Consider the following 12,102-nt stretch of genomic DNA (forward strand, 5'->3'; position numbering starts at 1 on the left):
ATGAATATCAAGAGCTCCGATGGAAACCCAGTTCTAAGCAAAGAAGGAAAAGCTGAAAGGTGGAAGGAGTATATAGAGGGTCTATATAAGAGGGATGTACTTGAGGACAATATTATGGAAATGGAAGAGGATGTAGATGAAGATGAAATGGGAGATACAATGCTGCATGAAGAGTTTGACAGAGCACTGAAAGACCTGAGTCGAAACAAGGCCCTGGGAGTAGACAACATTCCATTAGAACTACTGACGGCCTTGGGAGAGCCAGTCCTGACAAAACTCTACCATCTGGTGAGCAAGATGTACGAGACAGGCGAAATACCCTCAGACTTCAAGAAGAATGTAATAATTCTAATCCCAAAGAAAGCAGGTGTTGACAGATGTGAAAATTACCAAACTATCAGTTTAATAAGTCATAGCTGCAAAATACTAATGCGAATTATTTACAGACGATTGGAAAAACTGGTAGAAGCTGACCTTGGGGAAGATCAGTTCGGATTCCGTAGAAATGTAGGAACACGTGAGGCAATACTGACCTTACGACTTATCTTAGAAGAAAGGTTAAGGAAATGCAAACCTACATTTCTAGCATTTGTAGACTTAGAGAAAGCTTTTGGCAATGTTGACTGGAATACTCTCTTTCAAATTCTAAAGATAGCAGGGGTAAAATACAGGGAGTGAGAGGCTATTTACAATTTGTACAGAAACCAGATGGCAGTTATAAGAGTCGAGGGGCATGAAAGGAAAGCAGCGGTTGGGAAGGGAGTGAGACAGGGTTGTAGCCTCTCCCCGATGTTATTCAATCTGTATATTGAGCAAGCGGTAAAGGAAACAAAAGCAAAATTTAGAGTAGGTATTAAAGTCCAGGGAGAAGAAATAAAAACTTTGAGGTTTGCCGATGACATTGTAGTTCTGTCAGAGACAGCAAAGGACTTGGAAGAGCAGTTGAACGGAATGGACAGTGTCTTGAAAGGAGGATATAAGATGAACATCAACAAAAGCAAGACGAGGATAATGGAATGTAGTCGAATTAAGTCGGGTGATGCTGAGGGAATTAGATTAGGAAATGTGACACTTAAGGTAGTAAAGGAGTTTTGCTATTTGGGGAGCAATATAACTGATGATGGTCAAAAGAGAGGATATAAAATGTAGACTGGCAATGGCAAGGAAATTGTTTCTGAAGAAGAGAAATTTGTTAACATTGAGTATAGATTTAAGTGTCAGGAAGTCGTTTCTGAAAGTATTTGTATGGAGTGTAGCCATATATGGAAGTGAAACATGGACAATAAATAGTTTGGACAAGAAGAGAATAGAAGTTTTCGGAATGTGGTGCTACAGAAGAATGTTGAAGATTAGGTGGGTAGATCACGTAACTAATGAGGAGGTATTGAATAGGATTGGGGAGAAGAGAAGTTTGTGGCACGACTTGACTAGAAGAAGGGATCGGTTGGTAGGACATGTCCTGAGACATCAAGGGATCACAAATTTAGCATTGGAGGGCAGCGTGGAAGGTAAAAATCATAAGAGGGAGACCAAGAGATGAATATACTAGCAGATTCAGAAGGATGTAGGTTGCAGTAGGTACAGGGAGATGAAGGAGGCTGCACAGGATAGAGTAGCATGGAGAGCTGCATCAAACCAGTCTTAGGACTGAAGACCACAACAACAAATAGTTTACTTACATCACCAGCAAAACTCTCTTTTACTGATTTTACTTTATGCTAAAGGCTGTAATTCAAGTTTACAGGAAAAGAAACTGTTTGCAGTCTAATTAATGAAATGAAAGTAAAGTTTACTTAGATTCTATTTTATCATTCCACTTAATTAGGATTCATTCGTTATTTGCATTTTCCCACAAGTTCTTCAATGCTCAGTGCTCTCTCCTTAAAACATGTCAACAAAACCTTGTCACCGGAGACATTACATTTTATTTCTTTGTCCAAGAAAACTAGAGCGTTCTGAAGAATAAGAAATTAATATATTGCCATGTTCAAGATAATTATTGTTTTTTATAGTTAAATATATGCTGCAGATTTTATAAAATTTATTGGCGCTGATGAGTTTTTCCTCAATTGCCCAATGATGTCATTCGACAGCTGATGTACTCTCTATTGGGTCCTTCTTAATCCCAACGGATGGTAATAGTCTCACCTCTCTCAGATCATTTCTCTCCCTCTCTCCATTGTTTGTGACCTGAAAAAGAAAATAAAACCCATTTTTATTACTGCTTTCTTTTTACCTACCTAATTTAAATTGTATTCCATTTTTGTCCTACAAGAAATCATGTGCATTTCATTGGGCAAAAATATAAGAAATAAAAAAGGAAAACTTTGCTGGTGAACAAAATTCGCCTGAAAGTATGTATGCAAAAAGCGTTCCCCGAAAGCATCTCCTGTTTCATTTCTGTATATAGGTTGGTTTTCTAATGAACTGCAAAGAATATGTGGAGAACTATGCTCTACTAAATCATTATACTGAATAATGATGTGTGTCACTGTATACTGCTTCCAGATAGCAAAAATACCTGTAACTGGTGATGATTGGCGTTGTGGTACCTTACAGAATTCACACATTCTACAATGACCTTCAGGACGTTGCCATATTACGCACTTCCTGTCCAGAGGGCTTCCTGATGTATAAAACAATATATATTTGATATGTATTTCACAAATTTATCTTGATTTTTGCTTTCATACAACACACAAAACCTTGCCGACTGTCAGCTATCTGAGGTGCTCAACCTGCCACAGAACACGTTGTGTCCCATGGGAAACAAATTTTTAACGGATTCAAACGCCATTCCAAACATTTTATGACGTGGTTGTGTAGTCCAAAGGTATAACATCTAACAGCTCCTGGAAAACCTGTAGTTCTGAATCAATACCCCACACAAATATAGCAAGCTGCATGTAGTTTGTTACAGTGGTATTTTCCTTAAGTGTTAATAAATAAGCTCTGGAAGCATGACCTTTCTCCTTCAGTTGGTTTTCCAGATCTTTACACGTGTCTTGGGTCTGCTGTCTGCTATGATCTCCCCTCTGCCAAAACTGTTCAAAAATATTCTCTCTGTTTTCTAGGATTAACTTGTTATGACATTTCAGTCAGCATAGGTTGGAATCGCATTCAGGCTTTGCTAATATTATTAGCTACAAGCAACATTAGATGACAGTGCTCCCAACTCCATAGCAAGGAAAATGAACAGTAAAGTTTCCCTGTACAAACTTCGGAACTACGTTTATGTCTTTAATTGTGTTGCCATTCTCCCAGGAAAACAACATAACATAACATAACTTTGCACCAGTGAATAAGTTCCTTCGGTGACTTATGATATTCCGAAGATTGCTATTGCTGCTTAACTTATGGTGCTAGAAATACAATTAACATACAGGAGGAAAATAGTGAAGTAACAATTCTAGTGAACATCGTCTCAGTTTGGCCATTTTTGGGCTTATGATATTAATAGATGGAGTTGTCAGTATTTCTCAAACAGATAAACATTAAATTTTTTCAAGTGTTTAGATGATACTTTTCATTTGAAGCTCTCAACAGTGAAGAATTTATCAAGAACATCCACGATGAATTTTGCTTTGGTGGTTAATCTGCTTTGACCCGTGGCTTCATATTTCAGGTAAATAGCATAGTTTACATGAGTTACTAAGACAACCATAGAGAACTTTTAATAACAGTTGTATCACATGCTTCAAGATGACGACAACCGTAGAGATCATTAGTCTCGAACAACCATGAAAAACATGTGAAATATTTCAATTGCCCAATGAAATGCAATCAACGGAACAAGTGTGGGAAATAGGGGATTTTTGGGTGGGGATAAAGTAAAACAAAGGAGAATAAAACTAACATCTTTGCAAAGCAACCATATAATCAAAAAATCATGTACATGAATTCTTTGAGGATGAACCAATCAAAGGAAAAAGGAAAAACACACAATTGGAATTGGGTATTTTGCTTGACCTCTATAGCTTAAACAAAGACAGTGATACTGGACATGTCCCCACAGAACAATAACAGAATCTGATAATAGCGCATACAGATTTCTGTAGAATAAACCAAACAGAAAAATCCTAAAAACTCACAATAGGCAATCAAATATTTCACTTGACCTATGTAGCTTAGAGGAAGACAGAGATATCGGACATGACCTCGCAAAACAAAAACATATCAAAAAAGAATAGAATACACCAAATTAAAAAATGCAAAATACACACAGTTGGAATCAAATATTTTGCTTGATGTAGAAAGAAAACAAGAAAACAGTGAAACCAAAAACACTACACACAACCATAAAAAACAGTACCACAATTTTAACTAGACCTATATAGCTTAAATGCAGACATCCCCCCCCCCCCCCCCCCCCCCCCCCCCCGTTTTTTTTCCCTCCTCTCATGAGCCATCCAAATTTTGCTTCATAAATTCATAATTTAAAATTTATAAGTAACTGTTCAAACGAGAAACATTCACTTGTATTGACAGTGTAATTGCTGGTATGAATTATGCCTACATAGTTTTCAGTCAGTGGTATGCAGGAAATAAAAATTGGTTAATTTGAAAAAGGGGGGGAGGGTACTAATTTCCATGTTTGATGCAAAACATATTGGTTACTAAGAAACACTTTCTCTGATGTTATGTAAACAAATGTATACTTCAGAGTATGGAAGGAGTTCTTGCAAAATTAGTAACAATCACAGCTTCAGGTTTGGAGTTCCATTGGTGCCATAATTATTCAAGTATGTGTGTCATATAATAGGGGAAAGATTTGTTGTCACAATTGGGGTTCCATATATGAAAGTACATTTCTCATTTATTGACTGTAATAAAAACTTTCATCAATCTCAATAATCATTTTTGGGGGGAAAGTACATCCATAATGAACAACAGCTTTCCTCATATATCCAGAAACAAACCAAACAAAGCAAAAAGTTGCCTAGCAAGAGAGCCCAGTGTCAAAAGAAGACAGTAATTACTAATAAAAATTGGAACTAACATTGAAACTTCCTGCCAGATTAAAACTGTATCCCGGACTGGGACTCGAACTCGGGACCTTTGCCCGGGCAAGTGCTCTAAGAACTGAGCTACCCAAGCACAACTCACGACCCGTTCTCACAGCTTCAGTTCTGCCAGTATCTCATCTCCTACCTTCCAAACTTCACAGAAGCTCTTCTGAAACCTTGCAGAACTAGGACTCCTGGAAGAAAGGGTATTGCAGAGACATGGCTTAGCCACAGCTTGGCAGATATTTCCAGAATGAGATTTTCACTCTGCTGCGGAGTGTGCGCTGATATAAAACTTCAAAACCTTGCAGAAGAGCTTCTGTGAAGTTTGAAAGGTAGGAATCGAAGTACTGGCAGAATTGGAGCTGTGAGGACAGGTCGTGAGTCGTGCTTGGGTAGCTCAGTTGGTAGAGCACTTGCCTGCGAAAGGCAAAGGTCTTGAGTTTGAGTCTCGGTCCGGCACACAGTTTTTATCTGCCAGAAAGTTTCATATCAGCAGTGCACACTCCACTGCAGAGTGAAAATCTCATTCTGAAAGTAACATTGTAAGACAGAAATGGGGAAGAAAGCTTACAAACTCCTGAGTCTTAAGGTAAATACAAGCACTGTGAGAAAGATCCTGGCAACTTAGGAAGTTCAGTGTTGGAATTGGAGTGTATATTCATGATCAGATGAATTAACCAGCACCGTAGTAGAAGCTTGTAACTTTTGTGACTTGTAGTAGTATGGCTTAAGACACTGTAAAGTGTTGTGGACCCACCCTGCTCTATGACTGTTCAGCCACAACTCAGAACTACCAGAAATCTTAATCAAAGTCATACTTATCTATCTCAGTATGGGCTCTTGGACTCAAACAAATTGAGTGTAGTGACATAGGGACCACACAAGCTCATCATGTTCTTAGTGTTTCACAGTCCATTCTGGCACAGTTAAAGAATGATAAGGTGGTGCATTCTCATATACTAGGTATATGTTGTCTGTGTTGTGCTTTTGGTGAACAGTGTAAGAATATCTTCACCAACTGCCCTGAACAGTTCCCTGACGGCAAGGAAGATGCCTTGCTTCTTGTGGCTTGTGACATTCCTGTGCCTTTCTGTCGGGGTGTACTAATGTGCACTGATACTCATTAGTCTGAGCAACCCTTTTTTCATTATTTGAGTGGCCAATCAGATGTTTCTCACATTAAAGTACTTAAGCACACTCTTTATGTGGTGGTATTGGAGAACCTTAGTGATCCCATGACCTTGGAGGTGGGATGTGCTGTGCTTCGGAAACCCTCGATTTGGCTGAAATCTGCACTCAAATGCATGGATGTCACATGCCTTGTTCAGTTTGCAGTCAGCTATTGTGCAGATTGTCAGTGCAAGATCTCACAAGATCCCACTCATGTGAAATGCCAAGCCATCCCATCTCTCAAGTGTGCTCCAAGATAACAGCAGTTTGTTAATTCAGTTGAGCCTGAATGTATATGCAATGTGTGTTCTGCTCTGGAAGTGTTAAATTTTGTCTGTTTATTTGCTAAATTAGTTGTTTGGTCTATGCGCACACACGCATTCTATTTTTCTTCAATAGCTTAATTTCCTTTATCCGGGTGTGTGCTGTAAGTGATATTCATTTGACAAAAATGTGTCTTAAGTTTTAATTGGCCTTAGATACAGATATTTACTTCATCACATTCAGTGATTTCATTTGCACTTTTGAAAAAAATATAAACGAATTTTTTTGCATATATGTTTATATAGAGTTCTATAGTGTTCTCAGAAAATAGTTTAAAACAGACGGTGTTATATTATCAATAAAAACAATTAAAATGTCTGTTTTTCATTGCAGTTTCAGTACTGTGTTCCCTATTTATGTAGAGGCAATATGGGAATGGAAGATGTTATTCCAAAACACTTGAGATACCATACTTTTTCTAGGCACTTTATGAATTTTTCGAATGCTGCAGTTGTTACAGACAGCTTTTCAGAGACCTTTAATGTACTACATTGTAAAGCAAAAGATGAGACATGATGCCAGATTTGTTGTAATAAATTGGCTGCCAGTCAAAAGCTGCTGCTAAATGAACTGAAGCACTGTCTAACAATGAAGGTGGTGAATATGTAAAGCTGTGCCTGCTGTAAAAATTATATCAAATGGTGATGAGATTAGCCAAAGGTACTTCAACAGGAAAAGGAAAAAAAAGTGCAATGGATTCTATTAGTGAAAACAAAGCCACCTCTCAAGAAAATAAATGGAAGCAATTTCATAAAAGTTGAGGTCGTTTACGTTTTTCTGTGTACATTTACATCAGCTCACAGCAAAAAAGAAAGAAACAGTACAGTAATGCTGGTGTGCCAAATATACAATGGTGGAAAGTTCAAAATATAAAAGGTGACTTTGTATAACAAGACTGCTGTAACTTTAAGCATTGATGTATTGTGCTGTATGTTGTTCTGATATTTAAATAAAGAGTTTTGACAGTGCAATTCAGTTCAGATCAGCCATCCTTGAAAAAAGGAAGGTCTGATTTCAGCATATTACTGGCCATGTGTATTGGAAAATGAGGATAATATTAATATTTACCAAGCAGATTTTTGATTGAAATGGCCATATTCAATCTGCTCAATCATGTATTTCCAATTTTGTAATAAAGCACTCATGCAGAAGCAGGAGTGAAGTATGGGCAAAGGCATAATTGCTTTAGAATGTGGGATTTGTGAACAGGATCCTAATTTTTTTTCCATAATTGTCACTTTTTCTCTTTAGCTGTGAACTGCTTATAAGGATATTAACTTAAGTTTTCAGTTAGTCATTAAATATCCAGTTCTCATCGCTGTTAACAAAATGAAACAAAGACTGCCCTTACACAATGTTAAGACTCTAAGCAAAATTGAAAGGGTCACCGAAATAAGGCTCTGAAACAAACTGGCAGCAGTTTTTATCATTAATTGGGGCATCAGCAGCTTATGTCAAGAAAGTGATAAAGCAGTGTGAACTAACATAAAAAGGCACTTTGGATGCATTTAAATGGCTGAATTTAACACACAGAGCACACAGTAAGCCCCATTTATTTAGATGTGGGTCCTTTCTTAATGGCACAGCTTTACATACCTGAGGAGAAACCGAGAGAATGCAATTCGAAATATTCGAGAGAATGCAGTGCTTCAACACCAAGCATCAGTGAAGAATCGCAGACTTGTGCAGCAGATGGAACGTCGTCCAGCTGTTGTGGCAGCTCTTAAATTGAAAAAGGTAGGAAAAAACTTTTATTTTATAGCGTAATCCTTCTACTGTTGCCAGTTAATGTGGTTTCAAAATATTGGTCTATTTTCAGTTATCATTTTATTTTTACTGTCTGGAATTAATCTAACAAATGACCAACGTGTTTACGTGAAGTCTTACAAATGTTTACATAAATTTTACAGAGAAGCATGCGGCAACGTCTTGGTCAGCGCTTGGGAAACACCAGCATTAAGGATCGATTGACATTAAATGTATCATATCGTGGAGGTCGTATGAGGGCAAGAAGTCGTTCCCGTGGAATGTCAAGAGGAAGAGGTAATTAATGTTTTGTGTGTTGGTCCACATTGGGAACACTATACTTTACATGTTCTTCAACTTGGTACTGCATGTGGCATGTGCTGGAAGTAAATGCAAGTGATTCTACCTATTCATTCCTCCAGTTCCTGCAATCTCTGCAAGAAGTGTCAAGTTACGCTGCGCATGTGCTACTGGTTCATTGAGTGATACCTTCAATTGAGGTGTTATTGCTGTGGTCCTCAGTCCAGAGACTGGTTCGGTGCAGCTCTTCATGCTACTCTGTCCCATGCAAGCCTCTTCATCTCCGAATAACTACTGCAACCTTCTGAATCTGCTTAGTGTATTCATCTCTTGGTTTCCCTCTATGATTTTATCCTCCACACTTCCCTCCAATACTAAATTGGTGATCCCTTGATGCCTCAGAATATGTCCTACCAATCGATCCCTTCCTGTAGTCAAGTTGTGCCACAGATTCCTCTTCTCCCCAGTTCTTTCAGTGCCTCCTCATTAATTACGTGATCTACATATCAGATCTTCAGCATTATTCTGTAGCACCACATTTCAAAAGCTTCTATTCTCTTCTTGCCTAAAGTGTTTATCGTCCATGTTTCACTTCCTTACATGGGTGCACTTCATATAAATAATTTCAGAAAAGACATTCTGACACTTAAATCTTTACTCGGTTTAACAAATTTCTCTTCTTCAGAAACACTTTCCTACCCATAGCCAGTCTACATTTTATATCCTCTCTACTTTGACCATTGTCAGTTATTTTGCTCCCCAAATAGCAAAACTCATTTACTACTTTAAGTGTCTCATTTCCTATTGTGATTTCTTCCGCATCACCTGATTTAATTTGACTACTTTCCATTATCCTCATTTTGCTTTTGTTGATGTTCATCTTATATCCTCCTTTCCTGTCCATTCCGATCAGCTGCTCTTCCAAGTCCTTTGCTCTGTGACAGAATTACAATATCACCGGCACACCTCTTCTTCTCCATGGATTTTAATTCCTACTCCAAATTTTTCTTTTGTTTCCTTCATTGCTTGCTCAATATACAGATTGAATTACATTGAGGATATGCTACAACCCTGTCTCAACTCCCTTCTCAGTCACTGCTTCCCTTCCACGCCCCTCGACTCTTATAACTACCATTTGGTTTGCATACAAATTGTAAATAGCCTTTTGCTCCCTGTATTTTACACCTACCACCTTCGTAATTTGAAAGAGAGTTTCCAGTCAGCATTTTCAAAAGCTTTTTCCAAGTCTACAAATGCTAGAAACATAGGTTTGCCTTTCCTTAATCTATCTTCTAAGATAAGTCTTGGGGTCTGTATTGCCTCATGTGTTTCAATATTTCTACGGAATGCAAACTGATATTCTCAGAGGTCGGCTTCTACCAGTTTTTCCATTCGTTTGTAAAGAATTCGTGTTAGTATTTTGCAGCTGTGACTTATTAAACTGATAGTTCGGCAATTTTCAAATCTGTCAACATCTTCTTTCTTAGGGATTGGAATTATCACATTCTCCTTGAAGTCTGACAGTATTTCGCCTGTTTCATACCTCTTGCTCACCAGATTGAGGAGTTTTGTCGCTGGCTCTCTCAAGGCTGTCAGTTGTTCTAATGGAATGTTGTCTATTCCCAGGGCCTTGTTTCCACTTAGGTCTTTCAGTGCTCTGCCAAATTCTTCAGGCAGTATCATATCTCCCATTTCATCTTCCTCTACATTCTCTTCCATTTTCATCATATTGCCCTCAGGTACATCGCCCTTTGCTTAGGACTGGTTTTCCATCTGAGCTCTTGATGTTCATACAATTGGTGGTTCTCTTTTCTCCAAAACACTCTCATTTTCCTGTAGGCAGTATCTATCATATTTGTAGTGATACATGCTTCTGCATCCTTACATTTGTCCTCTAGCCATCCTTGCATAGCCATATTTCACTTCCTGTCACTCTCATATTTGAGACGTTTGTATTCCCTTTCGTCTGCTTCATTTCCTGCATTTTGTATTTTCTTCTTTCATCAATTAAATTCAGTATCTTTTCTGTAACCCAAGGATTTCTAGTAGCTCTCATCTTTTTACCTACTTGATCCTCTGCTGCCTTCACTATTTCATCTCTCAAAGCTTCACTTCTTCTTCTACTGCATTTCTTTCCCCTCTTCTTGTCAACTGTTCCCTAATGCTCTCTCTGAAACTCTCTACAACCTCAGGTTCTTTCAGTATATCCAGGTCCCATCTCTTTAAATTCCTCCGTTTTTTGCAGCTTCTTCGGTTTTAATCTACGATTCATAACCAATAAATTGTGGTCAGAGTCCACATCTGCCCCTGGAAATGTCTTGCAATTAAAACCTGGTTCCTAAATTTCTGCCTTACCATAATATAATCAATCTGAAACCTTCCAGGGTCTCCAGGTCTCTTCCACATATATGATCTTGTTTCATGATTCTTAAACCAAATGTTAGCTATGATTTAATTGTGCTCTGTGCAAAATTTCAGCAGACGGCTTCCTGTTTCATTCTTGTCCCCCAGTCCATATTCACTTACGACTTTTCCTTCTCTTACTTTTCCTACTATTGAATTCCAGTACACATGACTATTAGGTTTGGGCTTCGTGTCTATCTTGGCTAGAATAATGCATTCACTGTGCTGTTCATAGTAGCTTATCCATATTCCTTGCCTCCGAATGTCACTAATTCCCACTGTTGATGTAATCTGTTGTTTTAATTCACTTATTAGTAGTGTTACATTCCAGATATGTCTTAATTTATTTCATAATTTCTGTACACTCTCATAGTTTGTGCTACTAAGCTCAAGCATTGTTAAAATGTTGTTCATTGAAATCCCCCCCCCCCCCCCCTCCTCCCCCAGTGTCCATACTTGATATTTAGTGTTCTGCCCAAAGGCCGATCTTTGCATAGTTGCTCGCCGTGGCCTGTTGTCTGTAGCTCTCTATAGTTGCATGTAGTTACCACTTCCTTTAACGTCCTTCACCGTCTTGTATCGTGCCCATGCTTTCATTCTTCTCCTGCACACTAATCGCAATGCACTCACCATCAAACGGTTCCTTCGCAGCAGTGGCCAAGCTAATTCTTCGGTCTTTTTCATATAACTGACTATAGTGTTCTTTTCTCCCCTATTCTTTCAGGCACTTGTTTGTTGATCAGTCTTTGTACTCAACAAATCCTTCCATCCTCGTCCACACCCAAATCTTAAAACCTTCAAACATCCTTTTGTCCTTTCTTCTCAGTGTTTGTATTTCAGCTTCATCAGCTGTAACACTCCAGACAAAACATTTGGCTTTTCCTGAGCTCTTTATATATCTTCTCTTTCTATCAAAAGCTTCCTTGTCTACTGCAAGTTGAGCTTTCAAACAATGAAAATGCCAGGTTAAAAAAAGGGTAGCTTGCTACTCACTGTAAAGACGATTGTTGAGCTGCAGACAGGCACAGTGTGCCTGCAACAAAACAGGTTATTTTTGCACTGAGTAACATCTATCCTTTTCCTAATATTGTTACAATTTGTGCTTTAACCTCCTTGTGGTGCCTTAGACCTTCTATTACTGTGCTTTCTA

At 38.3% G+C, this 12,102-nt stretch overlaps 1 protein-coding gene across 4 annotated transcripts in view; it reads left to right on the top strand.

Annotated features, from left to right (window-relative positions):
• The window catches only part of LOC124710255 (chromatin target of PRMT1 protein-like), a 58,118-nt gene that overhangs the window by 12,115 nt on the left and 33,901 nt on the right, over positions 1-12,102 (top strand). For all 4 annotated transcript variants that reach the window (XM_047240910.1, XM_047240911.1, XM_047240909.1 and 1 more), the window contains 2 exons: positions 8,090-8,240; positions 8,414-8,546. In XM_047240910.1, the coding sequence (XP_047096866.1) occupies positions 8,090-8,240; positions 8,414-8,546 (284 nt within the window). The remainder of the gene's footprint in view (positions 1-8,089; positions 8,241-8,413; positions 8,547-12,102) is intronic.

This window comes from Schistocerca piceifrons, chromosome 1 (assembly GCF_021461385.2).
Source record: "Schistocerca piceifrons isolate TAMUIC-IGC-003096 chromosome 1, iqSchPice1.1, whole genome shotgun sequence".
Classification (NCBI taxonomy): Eukaryota; Metazoa; Arthropoda; class Insecta; order Orthoptera; family Acrididae; genus Schistocerca; species Schistocerca piceifrons.